The sequence below is a fragment of the Populus alba genome, chromosome 7 (genome assembly GCF_005239225.2).
Source record: "Populus alba chromosome 7, ASM523922v2, whole genome shotgun sequence".
Classification (NCBI taxonomy): domain Eukaryota; kingdom Viridiplantae; phylum Streptophyta; class Magnoliopsida; order Malpighiales; family Salicaceae; genus Populus; species Populus alba.
This window is the reverse complement of record NC_133290.1, coordinates 13,079,741-13,106,086: the sequence shown is the minus strand read 5'-3', so window position 1 is coordinate 13,106,086 and position 26,346 is coordinate 13,079,741. Positions and strand designations below refer to the sequence as shown.

At 31.9% G+C, this 26,346-nt stretch overlaps 3 protein-coding genes across 3 annotated transcripts; all 3 read right to left on the bottom strand.

Annotated features, from left to right (window-relative positions):
* Positions 1 to 2,146: 2,146 nt before the first annotated feature.
* Positions 2,147 to 5,132, bottom strand: LOC118043497 (cytochrome P450 87A3-like). The gene is made up of 8 exons (XM_035051494.2): positions 4,659 to 5,132; positions 4,204 to 4,353; positions 3,848 to 4,102; positions 3,670 to 3,759; positions 3,492 to 3,570; positions 3,281 to 3,387; positions 2,662 to 2,789; positions 2,147 to 2,507 (listed from the first exon to the last, which is right to left on the bottom strand). Exons 2-8 carry the CDS (start codon positions 4,351 to 4,353, stop codon positions 2,375 to 2,377), a joined length of 942 nt encoding a protein of 313 aa, XP_034907385.1. The 5' UTR covers positions 4,659 to 5,132; the 3' UTR covers positions 2,147 to 2,374.
* Positions 5,133 to 9,799: 4,667 nt separating this feature from the next.
* On the bottom strand, positions 9,800 to 13,970 carry LOC118043496 (cytochrome P450 87A3-like). The gene is made up of 9 exons (XM_035051493.2): positions 13,723 to 13,970; positions 12,818 to 13,142; positions 11,877 to 12,026; positions 11,519 to 11,773; positions 11,341 to 11,430; positions 11,163 to 11,241; positions 10,952 to 11,058; positions 10,391 to 10,518; positions 9,800 to 10,196 (listed from the first exon to the last, which is right to left on the bottom strand). Exons 1-9 carry the CDS (start codon positions 13,938 to 13,940, stop codon positions 10,064 to 10,066), a joined length of 1,485 nt encoding a protein of 494 aa, XP_034907384.1. The 5' UTR covers positions 13,941 to 13,970; the 3' UTR covers positions 9,800 to 10,063.
* Positions 13,971 to 24,518: 10,548 nt separating this feature from the next.
* LOC118043495 (uncharacterized) lies at positions 24,519 to 25,829 on the bottom strand. Its single transcript, XM_035051492.2, has 2 exons — positions 25,571 to 25,829; positions 24,519 to 25,293 (listed from the first exon to the last, which is right to left on the bottom strand). The coding sequence occupies exons 1-2, from the start codon at positions 25,721 to 25,723 to the stop codon at positions 24,661 to 24,663; spliced, it is 786 nt and encodes a 261-aa protein (XP_034907383.1). The 5' UTR covers positions 25,724 to 25,829; the 3' UTR covers positions 24,519 to 24,660.
* Between the last annotated feature and the right edge of the window lie 517 nt (positions 25,830 to 26,346).

The following is a 26,346-nucleotide window of genomic DNA, read 5'->3' as shown; positions in this document are numbered from 1 at the left end:
CTCCAAGTCTCCAAAAAAAAATCTCTATGGTGAGATCTCTATGTTTTCATTAAAATCTCCAGTCTCCAAATAAATCCTCCATGTCTTTAAACATGTCTCCAACATCTCCAATAAAAATATCTATGGCAAGGTTTCTATTAAAATCTCTATCTCCATACAACAACTCCTTACACAATATTTTAAAACTATCACTAAGCATTATCTTTTTTTTTTAAAAGTAATAATGTTCTCTGCTCCAAACAAAACATGTAAAATTCATCAAATTTTCCTTTCTCTTATAAAACTATTAATAAAAATTAGAAATTACTCTCATTCATACAAATTAATCAAAGTCACAAAAGGTAACATTTTTACTGTAAGTATTGTCTTTCCCCTTATTTTTGCTGGTTAAGTCTTTCCAACATGATTGTTTAAAAGACTTGGGGGCAAATGATAGTACAAGAAAATTTTAAAAAAAAATCATATACACGTGGGCTAGCCTAAATGACTAGCCAATCTATTTGTTTAGGCCACAAACAACTAGTAGACAATGCATTTTGTTTTCTTCTCTATTAGTGCATAAATTGCACTTTTTTCTCCCAAATAATGAACATTCTTCCATAGTCAATACATTTAGCACGTGAATCCAATGTGTAACAACCCCATTTTCCGGAACAAAAGACACATAAATATAGGATTACTAGGAATTTTTCATATATATATGTATTCTTTGTAACATGTATGATAATCTTTTAAAATTACTAAGTACTCTACTACAATTTCTATTAAAATTCTAACAGAATTTCTTATGTAATAGAATATCCAAAGTTATCGAAATAATTTATTTTACTTCCATACATAAACAAGATTCCTTGATCCAGTCATCTTGGATTGTGATCCGTATTAACTGTATTCTAGTAATTTAAACTCATCCAATAAGACATAATTAATTATATAATGCATTAATTATGAAGTATGAGAGTTTATATAGAATCTAGCATACATGAATAAAAAGTAGATAAATATTAAGAGACATATAAATTCATATATCTACAACAAAAATTAAGCATTGATGTATTAATGTTTACATGCTTAAAAAAATACATTACAATCCAAAATGAACTTATTATATCTAGTCTAAATAAACAAAAGTGATAATACAAATGTACTACTGACATGCATGTGATGGCCTAAAAAAATACTATCAATTTGACATCAATTAACATATAACTAAGTTCTTTTTTCTTTATTCTATGATGATAAATAAAATCTTTCTATCTTATTTATTGATATCACTAGCCATTACCTTTAGTATGGCTAATCAAGGGTTTGCCAATGCTAATCCACCTAATATCATTAGCTTTTATTCCGTTGAATAACTAATTAAATTTTCTAATACATAATTCAATGTCAACTCAACATAATTAGATTCAAAACATATTTCCATAATAATTTCATGCGTGTTTTGTCAATTTATCTTCCCTCTTTAATGGCTAATTTGGTCGAACCTTACTTATATGAAACTAAGGGTTTCCTTCCATTCCTACACATGTTACTTATCATAATCATTCATCATACACCTATTTAGACATGAATTAACTCAAATGTCATAATATTTTTCTATGTTACTTTTCTACATCCAATGGTTATTTCCTGGCACTATCAATGGCCAAATTCTCCACCAATGATGAGCATTGCACATAAATCAACTGACAACTCAATTTTCTTGAAAACATTATCACCATCTTCATCAATGACAAACATGACATAACAATCGATGACTCAACCTTCTAAAAAAATATTTTCTTCTTTAAGAGGCAAGTTCAAGAATACACCCAGTTAACATGTAAGAAGGGTAGTCCTGTGTTCATACGCATACACAAACTAAAAAAGTCTTTTACCCTGTTACACTCATTTTCTTCGCACATAATTCACCCTTTCTATATTTACTAACTCAAGGATAACAGGGCTCTTGTTTTGATAAAGAACTAGTTTTCTTAGAGTGAACACTAACTTAAACATCAATAATTTTTTTCTAACTTGACTTGTCATTGTTGTTAGTAAGTTGGATAGCAATTCACTAGTAGCTATGAGGATATCACCATCTATGAATATTCTAAACTGTTATAGTGATGATAAATGGTAGCTTGTCTTTCAAACCAACACATATGAAAAGGTCTGCAAAATAGCGACTCACTGTAGGGTGAGATTAACAATTCATTGTGGAATTTCTGGAGTTATCCACAAATTAAGTACATATCAATACATCGATGGGTAATTCATAGATATCAACGTGATATCTAGATAATTAACGAGGGCAACAAATACAGTAGCACAGTAGAAATTAGGCAAATCCAACTGACGGACCTGATGCAGGCAGATAATCAGAAGAAGTCTACATTGTTTCCCTTGATCCAGTTGTTGTGGCATCCTTTTGGATATTCTTCTCCAATATTTGAATGTGGAAACCATTTGGAAAGATAACAGCTGGAATTCTGATGATATCTCCTCCCTTGATCACTCTCCACCTAAATATAGTAGATAATTTGACCATGTCAATTAGCTGATTTAGAAAAATATATATATATTTAAAATGAAAAGGAAGTAAAAAAAAAAAAGAACTTTTAATATATAAAGAATATAATCAACTAGAAACACTTTTTTTTATTATTTACTATTTACCTGTATTTTGTGACCAAATGGTGAAGAAAAATGGCCATTTGCAACTTAGAAAATTCGGCTCCAGCACAAAGTCTTGAACCGCCTCCGAAACCCATAAATTTTCGCGATCCTGCATTTAGTTCTTGCCCCTATCGTTTCATGGGCAAATACATTCAAATTCACAAACACATACATGTATGATTTATTCGTTGAACTTTCTTATATTAGTTCATAATTCTATAACATACCATTGATGACATGACATGAGTACCCATACGAGGTGGTTAACATACTTAAATATTTTCTTTTCATCATCCATTTAATGAGAACAAATAACATAAAGAAAAAGGGCTAGCATGTCCCAAATTGGCAAGCCCATGTTTTGGACATGGGCTTGTGCCAGGTGCTGGGGCAAAGAAGCAAGAAAGTACAAGCAGGTTCAGCACAACAAATAAAGAATCAAGCAGGAAACGGCTCGCTTTACACCCCTTTTCTTATTTTAATTTATTTTTTATGGGATTTAGTAATTAGTGGATTCATAGAGTCATGTTGTCACAAGAAATTGAATTCGTAATTTCTGTACAGTTGGGAACTATTCTGAACAATTTCTGATTTATAAAACTTTCATGGAAAAACTTACCTGCCATCGCCATGGATTGAAGGTGAAAGGATCATCGTATTGCTTCGGATTCATATGCACAGCCGGTGGACAGACCATAACAATCCAACCTGCTGGAATAGTATATCCTGAATATAATGAGAGAGAGAAATTATTAGTTAATGTCCAAGGCTAGGAATAAAGATAAGTAAAATCTAAAACATGAATTTAGTTCGTGGAACTAGGAACATGCCTTTTATGTCAACATCTTTGAGCACCTTCCTGAAAATTCCTGGGACAATATTTGCTAGCCTTACTGTTTCATGGATAACCTTCAACAAAAACATGCGATTAATTGAAGCCACCAGCTAGAAAAGCATCAAGCAAGATGAGATGTTCTCTTTGTTATCTGCTAATATTGATGGTCTTACCGTATGTGTGAAAGTCATTGATTTGTATTCTTGCCAAGTGATTCCAGATTCATTATTTTTTCTGTTCCTCAGAATCGCTTCGTGTTCTTTCTGATAGCAAAAACATGTGTCTGGAGTACAAGTTAACAGAAAAATAATGAACACAATTAACAGGGCGTGAAAATGTTCCATTACTTACAGTCAATTCTTCCAGCACTTTAGGATGTTCACAAACATTTTTAACAGCTAATGTCAGAGCAATTGAAGTAGTTTCAAAGGCAGCAAAAACAAGTATAAATAGCAAATCCAAAGCAATTGCCTCGGTCATCAAACTCCCATTTTTCTTAATTTCCTCTATCACAAGATCAAGGAAGTCTTTCTCCTGCCTCTTCCTTGGGGCTGCGCGCCTTTCCTCCAAAATACTTTTTATTATCTCTTCCGCTCTCCTGCGTCCCTAAATGACTTTTTTCTAAAATGATTAAGCAATATTGTCTACGGAATCATCATCATTATTGTTAGACTAAATATAGATGTTTGACATGGTGCAGACTAGACCTGTAAACATTTCCAAAAAGCAGTTCCAGGAATGTTCAAGGGAAATGAAATTAAGCCATGTTGGAAATCGGCATAAGCTTGCTTCAGGTTCTTTGATGACTTTGATTCGCTGTAACTAAGCAGAATTTTGGCACCAAAGCTAAACTCCATCTGTGAAGACAAACCGTATAACTGTTAAGATCAAGAAGCTATAGAGTTCAATAAATTAGTATTTGTACTGTTCTAAAGGGAGCTGCTATTGCACAGCAGAATTTTTCATAACTAGATCAGCTCTTTGTCAGAAACGTGGATAAAATCAGAAAAATAGATTTTATTAATGATCTCTGGGTTAACAAATGAAAACCTCAACGATCCAGACCCTAATTTAATGGATTGACTCAATAAATCCACCACTCGAAACTTGCCCATTTTCTTCGTGATAAAAGGGAGAGAAGTTGTATAGCATATTTAATTACCTCTCCATTTTCTTCGTGATAAAAGGAGAAATGTTATTTGCCCTATAGGGAGCGAAGAATTGAATAGTCTCTCCAAGAAGAGGGAAGCCCATGGAGCCTGGTGGGAGCTTTCCATTGCATTTTGGGTTCCTCCACTTGTAAATCCAATGTGTGATGCATAAGCTCGCTAAGCTTACAACTACGCTCAATAAAGCAAACATCAAGCTGTTTGATTTCATTTCAAGAGGGAGGGAGGGAGGTTTGAGGGGTGGTGGCTGAGTTTTTTTTTTTATAAAAAAAAGCCCAGTCAATCAAGAGAATAGGTTTGACAGAATAAAGCATCACCCGAATTGACTCAGTTTCCATTTCTCTACTGCTTCAACTCCTTTAAAGGACAACCCAAACATCAAAATCCTTTCTTTTATTATTAAATAAATAAAACAAAACGAAATATCCCTTTCCAAAGAAAGTTTTTAAACTGAATACGTGGGTTAAAAGCTAACCCTAGTTGAAAACTGAATTCAAGTAGGCCCTGCTGACATTGCGTACAATCACGTTTTTAACATTTCTTTTTAATTTTAACTTTTTATATTGTGCTGATATAAAGATAAATTTTAATAATGAATTGATATTTTTAATTTATTTTTAGAGTCAATTTATTGTGATGCCATTTAAAATTTTTTATGAAAGGAAATGTTATTGCTAGCTGTTGTGTGTTAAAAAACCATATCAATTTAATAATTTAAAATGTTAGGTGAGATCTCAAGATATTATTTATATTATTCTCTAACACCTATTTTTAAGTTAAAGCCCTTTAAATTTAAAACTTGCATATACTTATATTATTTTATGCTTGATTTTTATCAAATAAATAAAAATTGTGAGATTTGAACACGTGACTGCTTTGTTATCAAGACTATGGTACCATGTCAAAAAATCATCTCAACTCAATAGTTTAACTTGTTAGGTAAGGTCTCAAAATATGATTTATATTATTATTTAACACTACTACAGTGTACAACGCAAAAGAAGGATTAATGATGAGTTCAACTAAATTTATTTGGAGCTATTCACTATATTTTTTGAGTTGCCGTAAATATGTGTTTCAATTATTTTTTATTTAAATATTTATTAAAATAATATATTTTTTATTTTTTAATTTATTTTAGATTTTATCACATCAAAACAGTTCAAAAACATTAAAAATATTTATTTAATTCAGAACTATTTTAAAAAAATATTGAAATAGCAATTCAACCACAATACTAAACATGCCAAAGCAAACCTAATTTTTTTAAGCCAAATAAAAAAAGATCTTTTTATTTTAAGTTAAAAAAAAAATATATACCATTGATATCATTGGATAACAAAAAAGTAAAATTATATATAAAAAAAACACATTAAATTAAATTAATAAAAAATGAAAAACAATAGGGGAGGGGAAAAAAAAAAAGCAAGTCAAATGTGCATCTTGGCCATGAATCATGCCCATGCGTTAGGCCTTTTTTTTTATTATTTATTTTTTATTAAAAACAATGTGAACAACAAGTCATCTACAACCCCAGAATCTAATAATCAGAGTTTGTCTAGAAAATCAAAACATGGCATTTTTTTTCCCAAAACCTCAATTTTCATCTTTTTTTTACACAAATATTTAGAAAATACTGTAAAGACCTTGATTAACTCATTAGAGTGTGAGGGGTCCATAAATAAATCAATGAAGATCCCCAAATATTTTTGAAATTTTATGATATAAAAAAGGGGCTCGTTTGGTCAAATTGCAAACTATAATAAACATAAAAATTATAATCAAGGTATAAAGATATGCTTTGCTAAATACACCCTTAATAAACACAATTTAGGCTGGCTGGGCCTAAAATCCAAACCCGGCCCATCTCTCCTTTTCTTTTACTTCTTTTTGGGTGGCGGGTCTAGCCCAACCATATAGGCTAGACTAAGTGTGTGTTTGTTTTAGAGGTTGAGATTTGAGTTTGGGTGTGGAACCCACTAAAAAAAACTATAAAAAAACAAGAAAAAATAGCTTTAGTGGTTGGGTTTTATGCATAACTGGGTTGTACCCAACCACAATCTCAACCACAAAAGCTAAAATAAACACTCTAAATCCAATTGCCCCGCCCGGTTACTGGTTCAAACCAGTAACCCAGCCGGTTTAATCTCTTTGGCTGCAAGCATGTGTGAACTATTCACTCACACTCGCTAAGGGACGGGGTAATTAAAATGCAGAGTGAACAGTTCTAATGAATTAAAATGCAGAGTGAACAGTTTTGCAGAAAATTTGCGCGAGATTGCTGATGCTGGGCGGCGTTCCTGCTTTCAAGTTTTCTCTTGTTCCTTTTGTTTCTGTCTTCCACGTTCTATCTTCCTGTTTTTCTTTTTCTTTTTTTCGTTTTCTCTCCTCTTTTTTTTTCCTCCCCTTCCCTGTGAATTACCTGGGCCATTATAGGCGCCCTTCTTGCTCCTTATCTTCCCCTGATAAGGATGAAGTTTTCGGGAGTTTGTGTTTTGAGCAAATGGGGACACCAACAGTCCTAATTTAGGTTGGTGCGTAAGAGGAGAACAAGGTGCATCGACAAAGATAAAACCAGAAAGTTAAAACATCACATCTAATGTACATTGTTTCTTCCTGGTACAAAATCATTGCAGAGCGTCATGAAAAACCTTCAAGACATCACATCTCTGCACATGGTTTTCTAACAGGCATTAATGTTGTAGAGGTCCCAAATATATAGGCCTCATGATAACTTGATATTGTTGAACATCCAAAGAATCTTGTGTTTTCCTTTCATTGGTAAAAGGTAAAATTAAGCCATGTAACCATGCATCTTCGGCCAATCCAGAGTAATCTACTGGAAGAAATACTCTAGCCAGTCAAATATATATATATATATGAAGATTTCGCATGAAAATCCAGAGGATCAAGTTAAAATAAAGAAGTTGTTCACAGGCGAAAAAAAACCCAAAAGAAAGACAATGCATTCGTATCTATTTGCTTCACATTTGCAGTCGCCATATCCTTGCCAAGATAGCTAGACTCTCAAATCCAGTCATCACCCTCGTTCCATTTTTCTTTTATGTTTGAAAATACGCTTTTAAGATTTAGGACTTACAAGTTCCAGACCCTGATTCCCTTTGGCAACAATTGAAAAAAAAAAAATTGGAAATTTTGAATCGATGAGGAAAAGAGCAGTGAAGAACAGTGATAGAAACCCTAAAAAAATTGCAAAATCAAAACATTCAAATAAACATTTCAATTAAGCCTACAGATCCATAAAACTCCATAATCAATTTTTCCAGAGAAAACATGCAGATTTAGTAACTTATCCAGGAAAATTAATTTTTAAGGATATTGTTGAAAGACTTAAAAATCGGGCAAACATGCAGATTTCCAGTGATATTTATTTATTTATTTGATAATTAAAATCAATAAAGTATTATTAAAGATAAAAATAGATACAAATCACAACAATTTCTTCTTCAAATTGATAAAGAGCAGAAGTTGAAGAGATTTACAGCTCCTCCTCATCACTTCTACTACATAGTACATGTCCATGAACAATTCCCCCGAGACCAATATCATCTACCTGAAATTGACTACCCTACTGAAGAAATCCAAGATATTCTCTCAATCACTAGTAGTCCTTTTCTTTTTCTTCTTCTTTTTTCCCTTTTTTTTTCAAGGAAATGAAATTCACACCTTTTCTAACAAGGAACATACACGCATAAACACACGCAGCACACCCAAGGCTACTTCAATTATTGAAAGAAGAAAGAGTACACCCTTCACACGCGCGCACGCAGCGCTACACAGCCTTCATTTTTTGCCTGATAAGGAGCTTGATGATGAAAACAATCCTTTGACTAGATTGTTCTTGGCTTTGCCCCTTGGCGGCGGGAGGTTAGCAAAGCTGGAAGAGGAGGAGACGCCATAGCCTTGGCCTGAGCTGGTTGGCTTGTTTGGATCACTCATTTCCTCTCTACCTTCCTCCTCTTCTTTAAGAGAGTGAACTACACTAACCATTTATATGGACATCACATTATGGATGAGGGAAATGCATGTATTTATATGGACCCCGTTGGTGCCTGAACTTTATCAAGAAGAACCGGGTTCAGTGGCCACTTGGCCAAGAATGTCCAAATTATTGACATCACGATTCATCGTGGCAAGGGAGGATGGTGATGTAATAAGAAGTGCCGTATGGTGACCAGATTCATGGTACCTGTTTATTTAATTTTTAAGTGAAATTTCAGACCATTCCTCTTTAAATCATGTCACTTTTCTATAACATTTATTGTCAGAAACATTTAGGAAGGGGATAAATATGGAATTGGTTTTGAGAAAAAAAAAAAAAATATTTTTAAAGTGTTTATTTATTTTATATAGAAATAATATTTTTAAGATATAACTAAATTCTTAAACTTTTAAAAGAATAAAAAATAAAATTAAATTGATATACTATTTACAAAACAGTCCTTAATTCCTGGATTATTCAATTTGATCCTTAATTAATTCTTTCAATTTTGTTTTTTTTGGATAAATTTCAATTAAGTCCCAAATTTATTTAATTAATTAAATCAAAGTTTAATTAAGTCCACAAACTTATTAATTCTTCTAATTTTATTAATTAAACTAATCCAAATTTTAAGTAAATTTCCAAACTTATTAATTCTTTAATTTTTGACCAATTTATTCTCAAATCTGATGATTTTATCCCTAAACTTCAAAATTTATTGTCTTAACCCCATTGTCAACTATATTTAATTTTTATTATTTGTTTAAAAATTGGGTCATGACAAATATTTATCCGCTTTTTATTCATGTATGCTGGATTTTATATAAACTCTCATACTTTATAATTAATGCATTATATAGTTAATTATGTCTTATTGGATGAGTTTAAATGACTAGAATATGGATAATGTAGATCATGATTCAAGATGACTGGATAAGGAATATTCGTGTTTGTGTGTAGTAAATTATATATATATTTTAACATGTACGATAATCTTTTCAAATTACTAAATACTCTACTACAATTTCTATTAAATTTTGACAGAGTTTTTTCTGTAATAAAACATCCAAAATTATAGAATTAACCTATTTTACTTTTGTAAATACACTAATCTGTTATAGTGAAGATAAATGGTAGCTTGTCTTTCAAAATAGAAAAGCTTTGCCACACATATGAAAAGGATTGCAAATAGCGACTCACTGTGGGGTGAGATTAACAATTCATTGTGGAATTTCTGGAGCTATCCACAAATTAAGTACATATCAATACATCGATGGGTAATTCATAGACATCAACGTGATATCTAGATAATTCACGAGGGCAACAAATATAGTAGCACAGTAGAAATTAGGCAAATCTAACTGACGGACCTGATGCAGGCAGATAATCAGAAGTCTACACTGTTTCCCTTGATCCAGTTGTTGTGGCATCCTTTTGGATATTCTTCTCCAATATTTGAATGTGGAAACCATTTGGAAAGATAACAGCTGGAATTCTGATGATATCTCCTCCTTTGATCACTCTCCACCTAAAATTAGTAGATAATTTGACCATGTCAATTAGCTGATTTAGAAAAAAAAATATATATATATATATAATATATATATATATATATATATATATTTAAAATGAAAAGGAAGTAAAAAAAAAAAAGAACTTTAAATATATAAAAGAATATAATCAACAAGAAACACTTTTTTTTTTTGTTTATTTACTATTTACCTGTATTTTGTGACCAAATGGTGAAGAAAAATGGCCATTTGCAACTTAGAAAATTCGGCTCCAGCACAAAGTCTTGAACCGCCTCCGAAACCCATAAATTTTTGCGATCCTGCATTTAGTTCTTGCCCCTATCGTTTCATGGGCAAATACATTCAAATTCACAAACACATACATGTATGATTTATTCGTTTAACTTTCTTATATTAGTTCATAATTCTATAATATACCATTGATGACATGACATGACATGAGTACCCATACGAGGTGGCTAACATACTTAAATATTTTCTTTTCATCATCCATTTAATGAGAACAAATAACATAAAGAAAAAGGGCTAGCCCATGTTTTGGACATGGGCTTGTGCCAGGTGCTGAGGCAAAGAAGCAAGAAAGTATAAACGGGAAACGGCTTTTCTTATTTTAATTTATTTTCTATGGGATTTAGTAATTAGTGGATTAATAGAGTCATATTATCACAAGAAATTGAATTCGTAATTTCTGTAGAGTTGAGAACTATTCTGAACAATTTCTGATTTATAAAACTTTCATGGAAAAACTTACCTGCCATCGCCATGGATTGAAGGTGAAAGGATCATCGTATTGCTTCGGATTCATGTGCACAGCCGGTGGACAGACCATAACAATCCAACCCGCTGGAATAGTATATCCTGAATATAATGAGAGAGAAAAATTATTAGTTAATGTCCAAGGCTAGGAATAAAGATAAGTAAAATCTAAAACATGAATTTAGTTCTTGGAACTAGAAACATGCCTTTTATGTCAACATCTTTGAGCACCTTCCTGAAAATTCCTGGGACAATATTTGCTAGCCTTACTGTTTCATGGATAACCTTCAACAAAAACATGCGATTAATTGAAGCCACCAGCTAGAAAAGCATCGAGCAAGATGAGATGTTCTCTTTGTAATCTGCTAATATTGTTGGTCTTACCGTATGTGTGAAAGTCATTGATTTGTATTCTTGCCAAGTGATTCCAGATTCATTATTTTTTCTGTTCCTCAGAATCGCTTCGTGTTCTTTCTGATAGCAAAAACATGTGTCTGGAGTACAAGTTAACAGAAAAATAATGAACACAATTAACAGGGCGTGAAAATGTTTAATTACTTACAGTCAATTCTTCCAGCACTTTAGGATGTTCACAAACATTTTTAACAGCTAATGTCAGAGCAATTGAAGTAGTTTCAAAGGCAGCAAAAACAAGTATAAATAGCAAATCCAAAGCAATTGCCTCAGTCATCAAACTCCCATTTTTCTTAATTTCCTCTATCACAAGATCAAGGAAGTCTTTCTCCTGCCTCTTCCTTGGGGCTGCGCGCCTTTCCTCCAAAATACTTTTTATTATCTCTACCGCTTTCTTGCGTCCCTAAATGATTTTTTTTTCTAAAATGATTAAGCAATATTGTCTACGGAATCATCATCATTATTGTTAGACTAAATATAGATGTCTGAGATGGTGCAGACTAGACCTGTAAACATTTCCAAAAAGCAGTTCCAGGAATGTTCAAGGGAAATGAAATTAAGCCATGTTGGAAATCGCCATAAGCTTGTTTCAGGTTCTTTGATGACTTTGATTCGCTGTAACTAAGCAGAATTTTGGCACCAAAGCTAAACTCCATCTGTGAAGACAAACCGTATAACTGTTAAGATCAAGAAGCTATAGAGTTCAATAAATTAGTATTTGTACTGTTCTAAAGGGAGCTGCTATTGCACAGCAGAATTTTTTATAAATAGATCAGCTCTTTGTCAGAAACGTGGATAAAATCAGAAAATTAGATTTTATTACTGATCTCTGGGTTAACAAATGAAAACCTCAACGATCCAGACCCTAAGCTAGATGGAGTTATTTTGAATTTAAATGTCTTTGTCCAGGTACAGTAGTGTAAACTAACTTTTTTTTATTTAATTTTTACGGGAAAATAATTATTTTCCAAGAAAACAAAAAACAAAACTAGGAAACTTCTCTTCTTCGACTTATTTCAACCCTAGAAAATGTTAAATTTATATACCTTCTCACAAGAACTTATACCAATCACATTCCTTCTGTTATTTATGAGTGAATGGATGCATATTTTAGTTATATATTAGAGAAAAAAGGAACTTCTTTTATTTCTTATTGAAAGAAGCTGATTTTATAAAAATGGCTTAAAATTAGTGAAAGATAAAATAACAAAATAAAATTTGCTGGAAAAGAAAGTAGATGTATGAAAAAGATATCCAGTAATTTGAGATAATTGAAAAAAGTAACAAAATTAAAGGAATCATGAGGTAGTAATAACATGTTTTCTAAGGATAGAGCCGCCCCCCCCCCCCCCCCCACCAAACATATCCTAGGAGAGAGCAGAGACTGCAGGCCCTAAATCTTTGAGGATGACTAAAAGAGAACAAATCTGAAATTAACATGTTTTACCTTAGCAACTGCTTCTCTCAACTCAATACTTGCCTGTCCGCACCAACTCTGTAGATGCTCGCATACCATTTTTTCAACTTTAGGAATATGTTTTTGTTTCATACTTTCATTACCAACAAGGTTCATAACTAAGTTTCTTAGATACTTGTGCAGAAAACCTTCAGCAGAAACCATATTTTCTCTCCCTGCAATCTCGTTGAAGCTCTTCGGGTAGCAACACTGAAATAACTTCCCTTCTTGTTGAAAAATGAAACTATTGAATCCCGCATCGGTGGAAATGATCAGTCGATGACCAACCACGTGGGGTTTTAAATATAGAACATACCTGAAAAGACAATTACATTACATTACTTGATTTGTTTCTAATTACTTTAATCTCAACATGCATGAAGATTTAAAAAAAAAAGAAAAAAAAAAAAGAGTTGATTACACTTTACAAACGAGCGTGCATGGCTAAAAAAGCAAGAAAAGGGTGAAAAGAGTGGGCAGGCAGGACCGTGCTCCCCAAAAGTTGAAGGAAGTTTTTAATATTTTTAGGGCTAATACATAATAACTACTACTGCTAGAGAGTCAGTATCATCAGATCCCCTTTTTTTTATTATTTGATATCAGAGTTTCGTATTCTTAAGCCTCTTGTCAGGATAATTTAGATTTTAGTCATCCTATAAAATACTTTGTATCAGCAAAAAACTACTATTTTCTCTAATTTTTTTTTAATTATATATATTGTCATTTAACTAAGAACTTACAGAAAATATATACCCTGACAAGGAGTTTTTTTTTTTTTTTTTGGTTAGGTTGCTAGCTAGTTTCTAGTACAAGTAATTTCATAAAACATCATGATGTTATGGTGACCAACAACGGGGAAAAAAATGTGGGGGGGGGGAGTTGCATAGCATATTTACCTCTCCATTTTCTTCGTGATAAAAGGAGAAATGTGATTTGCCCTATAGGGCGCGAAGAATTGAATGGTCTCTCCAAGAAGAGGGAAGCCCATGGAGCCTGGTGGGAGCTTTCCATTGCATTTTGGGTTCCTCCACTTGTAAATCCAATGTGTGATGCATAAGATCGCTAAGCTTACAACTACGCTCAATAAAGCAAACATCAAGCTGTTTGATTTCATTTCAAGAGGGAGGGAGGGAGGGAGGTTTGAGGGGTGGTGGCTGAGTTTTTTTTTTTAAGAGAATTACAAAGGTTTGACAGAATAAAGCATCACCCGAATTGACTCAGTTTCAATTTCTCTACTGCTTCAACTCCTTTAAAGGACAACCCAAACATCAAAATCACGTTTTTTTTAAATAAATAAAAGAAAACGAAATAACATCCCTTTCCAAAGAAAGTTTTCAAACTGAATACGTGGGTTAAAAGCTAACCCTAGTTGAAAACTGAATACAAGTAGGCCCTGCTGACATTGCATACAATCACGTTTTTAACATTTCTTTTTAATTTTTTTTTTTTTATTGCTAGCTGCTGTATGTCAAAGAACCATTTCAATCCAATAATTTAAGATGTTAGATGAGGTCCCAATATATGATTTATATTATTCTCTAACACCTCTCCTCAAGTGAAAGCCTTTTAGGCTCGAAACTTGCACAAAATCACATTACCTTATGCTTGATTTTTATCAAATAAATAAGGATTGTGAGATTTGAATACGTGACTACTTGTTTATTAAGATTCTGATATCATGTCAAAGAATTATCTCAACTCAATAGCTTAACTTGTTAGGTGAGGTCTCAAGATATGATATATATTATTCTCTAACACTGCGATAAGTATACAATGCAAAAGGAGGATTAATAATGAGTTCAACTACATTTATTTTGAGCTATTCACTATCTTTTTGGGTGCAGTAAATATATGTTTTCAATTATTTTTATTTAAAAATATATTAAAATAATATTTTTTTTATTTTTTAAAATTCATTTTATATTTTTATCACATCAAAATAGTTCAAAAAACACTAAAAATATTAATTTAATTTAGAAATTTTTTTTAAAATATTGAAATAGCAATTCAACCACAATACTAAACTTGCCCAAAGCAAACCTAATTTTTTTAAGCCAAATAAAAAAAGATTTTTTATTTGAAGTTAAATAAAAAATATATATCATTGATAACATTGGATAACAAAAATGTAAAATTATATATAAAAAAAACACATTAAATTAATAAAAATTGAAAAACAATGGGGGAGGGGAAAGAAAAAAACAAGTCAAGTATGCCTCTTGGTCATGAATAAGAGGTCATGTCCATGCGTTAGGCTTCTTTTTTTAATTAAAAAAAAGTGTGAACGAAAAGTCATCTACAACCCCATAATCTAATAATCAAACGTTTGCCTAAAAAATCAAAACATGGCATTTTTTTTCCCAAAACCTCAATTTTCACCTTTTCTTTACACAAATATTTAGAAAACACCGTAAACACCTTGATTAACTAGTTTGTGGCTTTACAACCCAAGAGGTCATGCCCATGCGTTAGGCCTCTTCTTTTTTTTTTTTTTTTTTCTAAATAAAAAAAATTTGAACGACAAGTCATCTACAACCTCAGAATCTAATAATCAAAGTTTGCCTTGAAAATCAGAACATGGCATTTTTTTCCCCAAAACCTCAATATTCATCTTTTTTACATAAATATTTAGAAAACACCATAAAGACCTTGATTAACTCATTTGTGGCTTTACAACCCAAAAGGTCAGGCCCATGCATTAAGTCTTTTTTTTTTTTAATAAAAAAAAGTGTGAACGACAAGTCATTTATAACCCCTCAATCTAATAATTAGAGTTTGCCTAGAAAATCAGAACATGGCATTTGTTTTTCCAAAACCTCAATTTTTCATCTTTTTTTTTTTTTTGAACAAATATTTTAGAAAAACACCATAAAAACCTTGATTAACTCGTTTGTGGCTTTTAAAAGACCTAAAAATCAACCTAAATAAAAAAAAAAAAATCAAGCATAGATCTGCCACCTCATGTGATATTGATGACGAAGAACACCTTAATAGAACTCTTCTCATATAATAGAACACTTTGATAGCAAAATCAATCATTTTGGTAGTCTAAATCAATGTTTACTAAAATTTTCTCTCTTTACTACTAGAATCTGATGACTCTCTCACTCTTCTCTCAAACTAGGGGTTGGAAAAAGTAAAATAAAGTGTTGTATCAAAATTGAAATTTAAAAAACTTAAGGAACTGAAAAGGTATTGTTTGAAAAATTAAAGGATCAAATGCAAGTTTTCACGTTGTTTTTTAATGAACCACCTATTTTCTCTATATTGTCCATCTTAGTTTTCCCTCTTTTAATTTTGCCTCTGGTAAATAAATAGGAAGCAATTGTCCTTTAATTTTGCAATTTCAAATTTCAATCAAGGACAAAAAAACTCTAAAGAACAAAATGAAAAAAATAGTATAGTGTTTTCACCGGTTCATTTGTCAAATCACTATATTATTAACTCGTGCTACACTGTAGGTTAGGTCAAATTTTTATTAAACATTAAAAAAATATTCAGATGTTGTTAATGTTTTTTCTAGCAAAAAAAAATTGAAATTATATAAGGGTTGACCCCATGTAACTCGATTGATTTTACGGGTTCAAAAGCAGCTCATACAACCCATAAAAACATAATTTGATTAAAAAAATTTCAAGATTACGTCTTTTTTTAATATTAAGATAACAACATCTTGGATTGACTTGGGTAAACTTGGGTTAACAAGTCAAATTCATGACCCGAGTTATGAGACTTGTTGAAACCCAATTTTGGCCCATTAGCTTTTAATTTATTTTTTACAGGGTTTAAAATGTAAAATTAAAATATCAGAGATTTATTTCAATGAAAAGTGTGATTTGTGAACTTGCGTGAAAATTAAGAACTATAATGTGCTTTTGTCATTTTATCTTTATCTTTAAGATATAATCCATATCTTCAAGATAATGATAGTTATCCGCTTTCAAATTTGATTCTTAATCAAATTCAAACTTCAAAAAAGAGAATGAGTTTGATTGAAACTTAGTTTCTCACACGCGAAGGGACTCTGGCACTATAAATACAGATCTCAGGGTATGAAAAAAAAGAGGAAAAACCCTAAAAAAAGAGACCCCAAAGGAGGCCATTACTAGAAAACCTAAAAGAGAGAAACATAAAAAAGAAGGGGGCGGCGAACACTATACTAGCCGCCACCCCCCTCAACCCTTTTTTTAGCCCAGTCTCACTCAACTTCGCCTCTAGCAGCCGCACCCCTAGGTAAGTTTCCTTCCTTGCTTACTAAAATAATTAATTGGTTACTATTGCATGCATGTGTGAACCTTTCACATATGAATGGGCTAGATCCAGCCCAAACAGAAAAAAAAAAAAAAAAAAAAAAAGAGAGAGAGGGAGAGAGAGTGGGCCGAGTTTGGGCTTTAGGCCTAACCGACCCAAATTATGTTTGCTAAGGGTGTGCTTGGCAAAACACACACTTATGCCTTGGTCATAATTTTTATGCCCATTCTAATTTGATATTTGACCAAACAAACCCCTTTTCGATAATAGAAAATTCCAAAAATATATGGGGCTTTCATTGATTTATTTGTGAGCCCCTCGCACTTTGTTTTATTTTTTTTCTTTGTGTTTGTATTTTCGGTAGATGTGCTTAATTTGTGGACTATTACTGTTAAATGCAAATATGTCATGCAATGTTTTTTTTTTTTACTTCCATCTAAAAAGGGCAAATAATAATAAAGGATAAACAAAAAAAAAATGACATAGAAAATTTCTTCTTCAAATTCATTTTTTGCGAAAATATTCACTGACGCAAGAGTCAGGATATCACATTTTTGGATTTGTGCGATATTTACCAATGTCATAGTTGGAAATATTCGTAGGAATTGTTCACTGATACCAGAGTTAGGAACATGAAAAGAAGAATAAAAAAAGGGAAAAATGAGAACAAATTCTTAGTAATTTTAGACAAAACCAGCAATGCAGCTTGTTTTAGGTAGGACGCTTAAAGGGTGATAGCATCTTCCCTTTTGCATAACCAGTCATGTACCATAGAATCTCTGTTGACCAGTTAGGGTTTCTAGTTACCATAATACTAGGTGGCGACTCCTTAAACAAGACTTTTTTCCCTAAAAGAATAAGATGTCAAATATCTGTTCCTTTTCCAATCGAGTGATAATTTTTTAATTAGTCGCCGCGATGTCTAGGTGTGATAAGACTATAATAACCTCATAAAAAGAAAATTAAAATATCTTATGAAGTCTAATTCTCAATCAATACAATAGTACTGAATGATGAAATTGAAAAAAAATCTATTTAAAAAGGAGTGACCCGAGCTAACTTGTCAAATTTGCAACCCGGGTCATAAGATAAGATAACCTCATGAAAAGAAAATCCAAACATATTATGGATTACAATCCCTAATCAGCCTAATGTTGAAGGATGAGATTAAAAAAATCAATTTAAAAAACATAAAAAAATAACTGGAGTCAACCTACTAAACTCATGACCCGAGTCAACTAAGGTTAACCCATTAAAAATTATCCTTGATCATAAAACAAAAATAATTTAATTAAAAATAAATCAAAATAAAGTATAAAATTTAAGTTATAATTAAATACAATATTGAATGATAGGAATTATCTGGCGGCAGGGTGGCCAATAAATAGCGTTTTGGTGTGGCCAAACGTCAGAAAAGGGGATCGCAGATTTTTTGCCATGATGCAAGGCATTGAATTATATTTTTGGTCGGTTGTGACAATTTTCTAGTCCAATACGTGTATCTTTCTCATTAATTAATCACAACTTTATTTTTGGTCGGTTGAAACGCGAAAACAAATTGGCAGCTACCATCACCACTGGTCGATGAGGAAAAGAGCAGTGATAGAAACCCTCAAATAATTGCAAAATCAAAACATTCAAATAAACATTTCAATTAAGCCTACAGATCGATAAAATTCCATAATCAATTTTTCCAGAGAAAACATGCAGATTTAGTAACTTATCCAGGAAAATCAATTTTTAAGGATATTGTTGAAAGACTTAAAAATGGGGCAAACATGCAGATTTCCAGTGATATTTATTTATTTATTTGATAATTAAAATAAAATAAAATAAGTATTATTAAAGATAAAAATAGATACAAATCACAACAATTTCTTCTTCAAATTGATAAAGAGCAGAAGTTGAAGAGATTTACAGCTCCTCCTCATCACTTCTACTACATAGTACATGTCCATGAACAATTCCCCTGAGACCAATATCATCTACCTGAAATTGACTACCCTCCTGAAGAAATCCAAGATATTCTCTCAATCACTTGTAGTCCTTTTCTTTTTCTTTTCTTTTTTTTTTTTTTTCAAGAAAATGAAATTTGGCATCGAGAGTCAAAGTTAATCACGATGAATTCACACATTTTCTAACAAGGAACACACACGCATACACACACGCAGCACACCCAAGGCTACTTCAATTATTGAAAGAAGAAAGAGTACACCCTACACGCACGCACGCGCGCATACAGCGCTACACAGCCTTCATTTTTTGCCTGATAAGGAGCTTGATGATGAAAACAATCCTTTGACTAGATTGTTCTTGGTTTTGCCCCTTGGCGGCGGGAGGTTAGCAAAGCTGGAAGAGGAGGAGACGCCATGGCCTTGGCCTGAGCTGGTTGGCTTGTTTGGATCACTCATTTCCTCTCTACCTTCCTCCTCTTCTTTAAGAGAGTGAACTACACTAACCATTTATATGGACATCACATTATGGATCAGTGGCAACTTGGACAAGAACGTCCAAATTAGTGACATCACGATTCCTCATAGCAAAGGAGGATGATGATGTAATAAGAAGTGCCGTATGGTGACCAGATTCATGGTACCTGTTTATTTAATTTTTAAGTGAAATTTCAGATTCCTCCATTCTCTACAAATTGCCAGAAACTCAGAGAAGTAAAAATATTATTTTTTAAAGTGTTCATTTATTTTATATAGAGATAATAATTTTTAGGATGTAGTTAAATTACTTTACATCTTTAAAAGAATAAGAAAATAAAACTAAAAAAAAAAATATATGTTTTTTTGTGTGTAGTTTTCTATGTAGTAACAAGTTTTTATAGATTTAAAATATAACAATAAAACATTATGAATGTTAATCAATGTGTGATTGTTAGATGAAATAGTATATTGTTGATCAAACAGTATATTTTAAATTCAATTGAATAATTATTATTTCAGTTTTATCTCAACAATCATAAATATTAAAATTAATTCAATGATAAATTAATCTCACTAGCATATTAAGTTCCAAGTTCCAAGTGTTAGATGTTATAAGTATCTATATAATAGTATTAAAAGCCCACTAGAAAAGTCTATATAATAAAAAAATCACACTTATATATTAGGAGAAAGTGTTTCTTTTCAATATAAAAATATATATCTTTTTTTTCTTTATTTATTTATAAACTACACCAATATTTGTTAAGTTTTTATTTGGTCCGATAGTATAGAGAAATTTCTTCTCTTTGTGATTTGTGCCAAGTCATTTAATAATTTATTTGAAATACTGTGTTTTTTATTAAGCTTCATATTAAAATATCATGCTTTTTAATTGTGATAAGTATCAAATTATGTTATCTCATCCAAAACTTTTTATAACTGTATTATTTAGCTAATTTTTTTTTTAAATGGTGTTAACAAACAAAAATACCTCTTAAAATTATTTGTATTTAAATGCAAAAAGGATTAATTAATTTTTTTTTAAAAAAGTATAGATTTTCAAGCAACCCTCAACCAAAAATTATTTTATTTAATGCATTGAAATAATACAAGTGGTTTTTCCTTTAAGATTATTTAGAAAGAAAAAAAAAAGATTTTGATACGATGTAGTTCTGAAACACCTTTTTAATGTACAATAACTTTTTTCTACAATTAAGTTTTTTTTAGCAAAAGTGATAAAAAAAAAAACACTCCTTTTATTGCAACATAAACTTCATTACTGTTTATTTATTTAAAAATAGTCTTTAATAATCGAAACCAACTTGTAAGAGTAGTTGTAAATTGTAATTTTAGAAAAAAAAAATTTATTTATTTATTTATTTTCATGAAGGATCACTGAAAAAGAAATCAAAAGTTCACGGGAACCTAGAGCACGCTAACCAATATATGAATGGCCACTTGATAAGCATTGATTCAATTTGATTACCTAGCATGCCACAGGGAATCTCATATCTGCACATCACGCCAACTGATTTAAAAAATAATTTTAATTAAAAAAAACATAAAATATTTTATATCTTATTATTTAAAAAAAATATTTAGTTTAAGTAATCATTAATTAATATTATAATTACTGGAAATCCTAACTGGTTAACAGAGATTTTATAATAAAAAAATTGATTTCCACAAAAAAAAAAGATGTTATTACCCTTTAAACATTCTACCTGAGGTAAACTGCATTGTTAATTTTATTTAAAATTATTAAAAATTTATTCTCTTTTTCTTTTTTATTTTTCTTTTCATGTTTCTAACTCAGGTATTAATAAATAATTTCTATAAATATTTCTAGTTCTAGATAAATATAGTGTAAATCAGGGGAAAAAAAAGAAGAAGAAGAGGGAAACTTCGAGGGGTTTTACTACTTTGGTTTGTCTTTCTAGCATTGTATAACCATTAAGAACGAACGTCGCTATAGCCTCTTCTCATGGCTTTGATGATCCTTGACCGTCGGATTGTAATGAGTAAAGTTATTGAATGATGGCCCCACTTTAAAATATTTGGTAATTAAAAAGAGATTTGGATGCGTGGGGTAGGGATTGCTGTGAATTGTGATAATGGCAAGGAGAGGCTGACTTTCATGGCTCCACGCGCAGACTATCTTGAGAAATTAATAGTTCTAACAAACGCGTGCTAATTTTCATTAATGGGTAATAATGTCTTTTTCCTTGCTTTTCCCTTTGGATCCTTTCAATTATTTAAAGAAAATTTGGAGAACTTTTTGTTTTCTTTAATTAAAAAATGTTTTCAAAAGATTCCCCAAGTTTTATCACCCATGACTTTGATTGGTAGTTTTTCTATCATTATTCTTTATTTCTAACTTCCTAAAACTATTTTCATAATTTTAAATAAAAGCCACAAAATAAGACACAACACTAATTAAATAATAGACACTAGGTTCATGGCTTGGGGCATGCTCAGACCATAACATTTTTTTTATTGGTTAAAAAAAGATGCTCGAACAATGCAAGTGTATTTTAAAAAAGTAAAAAAAGGTAACTTGAGATGTAGACATAACCAAACCAGTTATAATCTAATCAAATAATAATAAAAAACTAAGGCTTGTTATAAAAACAAATTTTATTGTGCACGCCTGTCACCCCGCGATACTTTACATGCTCAATTTGCAGAATATTAATCTAATGGCTCGGACACCCACAAATAAATAAAAGAACAAACAATGACAATTAATGGACCAATTTAAACAAAAAATAATCATGGAAACATGCCAAAAAAAGAATTGTCACCGAAATAATAATAATAATAAAAAAAAACAACAAAGTTAATATTAAAAATGCAAGGGTAAAAAGAATAACATTTAAGGCTACATATATTAAAAATATCATCTGAAAATATTTTTTATTTTTCAAAAAATATAATTTATCTATATAAAAAGAAAAAAAAAACCATAAATAAACTAGAAAAACCTCTCTAAAAATTAAATGTATAACCAAAAAAAATCAATATTGTTTTTAAAAAAAGCCCTCCGAACAAAATAAAAAAGAGGGTTTTGTCCTTTTTTTTTGTTTTAGTATTTTAACCGGTCACATCATTTTATTTCTTTTTCAAATGCATTCTTTAAAGTTATATTTTCATAGTAACCATGGCAGACCCAAGGTGCCTTGAGTCAATGTTTTTTTTTATCCAAAAACCTACTTTGCAACTTGTTTTTTACTCAAAACACTTATAAAACACCATAAAAACCATGTCAAACCCATTCATGGCCTCAAAAAACTGTCTCAAAAACTAAACTCAACCAGTAACAAAAAATCAACATGAGCTCAAATATGTTTTTTCACGAACTTTTAAGGTACAAAAACACCTAATATGTACTCTTTGCATCAAATGAAACATTTTAACACAAAAATCCCTCATTTTGATGCCTCAATTGGTGCCAAATGCATGCTTCTTCTTCTATCGTCAGAATCCGGCAACCCCCCTCTCTCTTCTCTCTCAACTAGGAACCAAAAAATAACAAAATCTTTGTGCCAAAATGGAATTGGAAAAATTTCAAGCGATCGTAATTGTATAATTTGCGTGATTGTATAACTTGGAAGATGAAAGTGAATGTTTTCAAATAGTACATTATCTATGTTTATTGTGTTTTTCATTTTGATCCCTCATCTTTTAATTTTATCTTTTCATAAAAAATTTGAAATTAATTGTTTTTTTAAATAGGATCGCTCAAAAACAAAGTTTAAGGATAAAACTAAAAATAACAAAATCTTGCACAGTAACAAATATACAGTGAAAGTCCCGCCTCTTTTAGTATATAAGTAATAATAATAATAAATGATTTTGATGGTTATAACCCGCTTGAATAGGTTGTTTGTCGTTTGCGTGGGCACTTATCATTTTAGTTGCATTACAGGTGTCTTTTCTACTGTGTGTAGGAGGCATAGAGTGCTGCTACCAATAATTCTTAGGCATTGGATGGTGACAATATTTCAGTTGGTAGCAGATGAAGTCCTAAAAACTTTAAAATTAAATTGGACTTTTCTTATGGATGTCTTAGAATGAAGTGTGAAAATAGGCATGTCTTTGAATTTAGTTGTTCATGTAAAAACAAGTTTTTTAATGTAAATAAACAACTTTCTAATACTTAAATCAATAAATACAGGAGAAGTGACATGCAAGAGTGAGAAAGAAAATAAAAAAATTAACTTGTGTGAAGCTTTTTAATAAACTTGAATTGCTTGAATTTTTATTTAATGAGTTTTAACGTATTTATAAATATCATAGTTTGACGATGGAGGATACTTGAAAGCTTAAAGTCAAGTGGTTATTGCTGTTGTTATTGTACAATTGATGGACAAGATTATTGGTTTAGTCATTGGAATCATATGGACTCGAGACTCTCCGGTGAATTCCCCCTGCCGGCACCCATGCTGAAGACTGGCTTTTTGTTGATTTTTCAACTTCACAATCTGGTTTCAGAAGTCAATTCTGTAATGCGATTCCGTTTTCCCGGCGGCATCCATTAATATATTAAGCTGAAAGTTCGAGTGTTGAAGCATGTAAGAGCGAATTAGGCCGACAAAGTATCCTAGTTTTCCTGTATGGATAGTGATAACCAATGAACTCTATCGAAATTGTTGCATATAATTTGGTCAATGGATGATATGAGACGCTGCTTGTTGCACCTTGTTAATAAAAATTGTGTAAAGAATTCTAACTAAAGTACTGTGCCCTTTTGAAGGTCCATGCATGGGGGCTCAATCTTAATTTCAGACTACTAGGACACGATTCTTTAGGCAAATTTAACTTCAATGTCCCAAATATAAAACCATACATAGAACGGAAGCTAGATTTCTTGAGGAGATCTGTGACTGCTAAGTGTTCAAGTTTCATCGGAGAGTTGGTTAATCATATAGTCCAAGAAAGACGATCAACGAGTTATAATTCAACTGATATTAACGATTTTTTTTTTAAAAAAAAAGATCATAGGAGCATTCAAGAACTACAGTGAAATTGGCGAGGTACAAATACAGGCGTTGTTGATTATTCTTGAATGTTAAACAAGCATTAATTGAAGTACAATGGAGCTCAAACCTCTGAAGGGAGGAGAAGCACAGCTGCGTCAAGCGTTTTCATCTAGAGCTTGACTTTTCCTGCAAGCATGTATGTCTTATAGATAGCAGTCCTGACCATTTCTGGCTCGCCCCAAGCCCTCTCAAATTCCTTGAGAAGCTCTTCAGGCAATAAATCCACACCTTGTTCCTTAGCTATGTGGACCACCGGAAGTGACCTGAGGAACTTCAAGAGTCCCTGAAACGACATCTCCTTTCGCATGTCCAATTCCAGAGGCTGCCCCTCACAACCAACACCTACACTTTCAAAAGGAAATGGAAGTGTCTTGTAGCACTGTAATGCAATCTTGAAGCTTTGGCTTTGGAAAGGTATACCTAGCTCAAAAAACCTCCCTAAGATACCATCAATTTCTGGGCTAAATTCCATGCTACCATAGCACCAGACCGCAATTATGCCTCCTGGCTTTCGTAGAACACGCTTCACGATCGGGTAGAACCTGTCAAGATCAAACCACTGCACAGCAGTAGCCGAAGTAATCAGATCAACTGAGTCTTCACCACCAATTAAGCTCACTAGTTCATCATCAGACATTGCTAACGGGGTGTGCACGTATTGAACTTGGGGATGTGGTATGGCATGCTTTAGTTGTTCGTCACTGATGTCTGTTGCTATCACTTTCTTGTATTGCTCAGCTACCTGAAAATAAATTTATGGTTACTTCTATCAGAATAATCATTCAACACATCCGGATTTCTTCTTGATGATCGTTGCCATATCTAATTAGTTCATAGATATATCAAGAAGACATTCCACGTCCAAATCAGGCATGCCTAGAGTAATAATTAAGTCTATGATCAGAAGTAAATGCATGAAACGAAAGATGCTTATGACTAGTGGGCAGTGGCCAAGATCGATGATATCTCGATATCTTTAGCTGTAGTTGAAGAGTGAGAGAGACAGAGAGAGAACTAACACCAATAGCCGCTTGACCATTGCCGGTGCCAACATCCCAAGCCACAGAGTGCTGTGGGGTGAGAGCAGCCAACATTGAGAACCATTCGCTCGGATATCTTGGCCTTGCCTCCGAATATATAGCTGCCTGCTTGTTGAACAGATGATCTGCCATACTAAATCTTGTGAATTCTGATGTTATATCTGAAACTGAATGCTCTTAGGAGTGAATGAAGGACTGTGTTTTATAGGATTCATGCCAAATCTGACTATTCAATTGAGTGACGACTTGAAATTTGGAGAATTTAGAGAAAAAACCCTAGCATGTCTACATCTTCTACGTAATTGAAAAGTCGGTCAAAAATGTACGTATGACACCCCGCCCAATAAAAAAAATTATTTAACTTAAGGTAGCGACTAATAACGTATGGCCAAACCTACAACCTTTTTGAATCAGGTGGTTGTAAAGCTTTCAATGGTATCTCTTTAATAAATAAACATAAATTTATAATATAAAAATAATAATAACAATTCGACAGAAAACTCCTCGTAAGAAATGATGAAATTCACTTCTAATGTGTTTAGTATTATAACGTAAAATGCTTTTCGTTGTAAAATGTTTTTTCCTTGAAAATTTGAGTGAGAAAAACTAAGTATACTTGATTTTTTAGAGTAATAGAATGATGAATGCACAAATAACAGTACGTACGTACATGTATAAACTTCAACGAGCATATCATTATTCTGGTATTACAGCTTCAATTTTTACTCATGCATAAAAGGTTTCACAGCTTCTAA

Excerpts from the sequence above, each read along its gene's own strand:
- LOC118043495 (XM_035051492.2), bottom strand. The coding sequence starts at position 25,723 with ATGGCAGATCATCTGTTCAACAAGCAGGCAGCTATATATTCGGAGGCA. Across the intron at positions 25,294-25,570 it reads ATGGTCAAGCGGCTATTGGT|GTAGCTGAGCAATACAAGAA; the intron begins GTTAGTTCTCTC and ends ATTTATTTTCAG.
- LOC118043497 (XM_035051494.2), bottom strand. The coding sequence starts at position 4,353 with ATGGAGTTTAGCTTTGGTGCCAAAATTCTGCTTAGTTACAGCGAATCA. Across the intron at positions 4,103-4,203 it reads CTTTTTGGAAATGTTTACAG|GGACGCAGGAGAGCGGAAGA; the intron begins GTCTAGTCTGCA and ends AAAGTCATTTAG. Across the intron at positions 3,388-3,491 it reads CAAAGATGTTGACATAAAAG|GATATACTATTCCAGCAGGT; the intron begins GCATGTTCCTAG and ends CATTATATTCAG.
- LOC118043496 (XM_035051493.2), bottom strand. The coding sequence starts at position 13,940 with ATGAAATCAAACAGCTTGATGTTTGCTTTATTGAGCGTAGTTGTAAGC. Across the intron at positions 13,143-13,722 it reads ATCACGAAGAAAATGGAGAG|GTATGTTCTATATTTAAAAC; the intron begins GTAAATATGCTA and ends TTGTCTTTTCAG. Across the intron at positions 10,519-10,951 it reads TCAATCCATGGCGATGGCAG|GGGCAAGAACTAAATGCAGG; the intron begins GTAAGTTTTTCC and ends ATGAAACGATAG.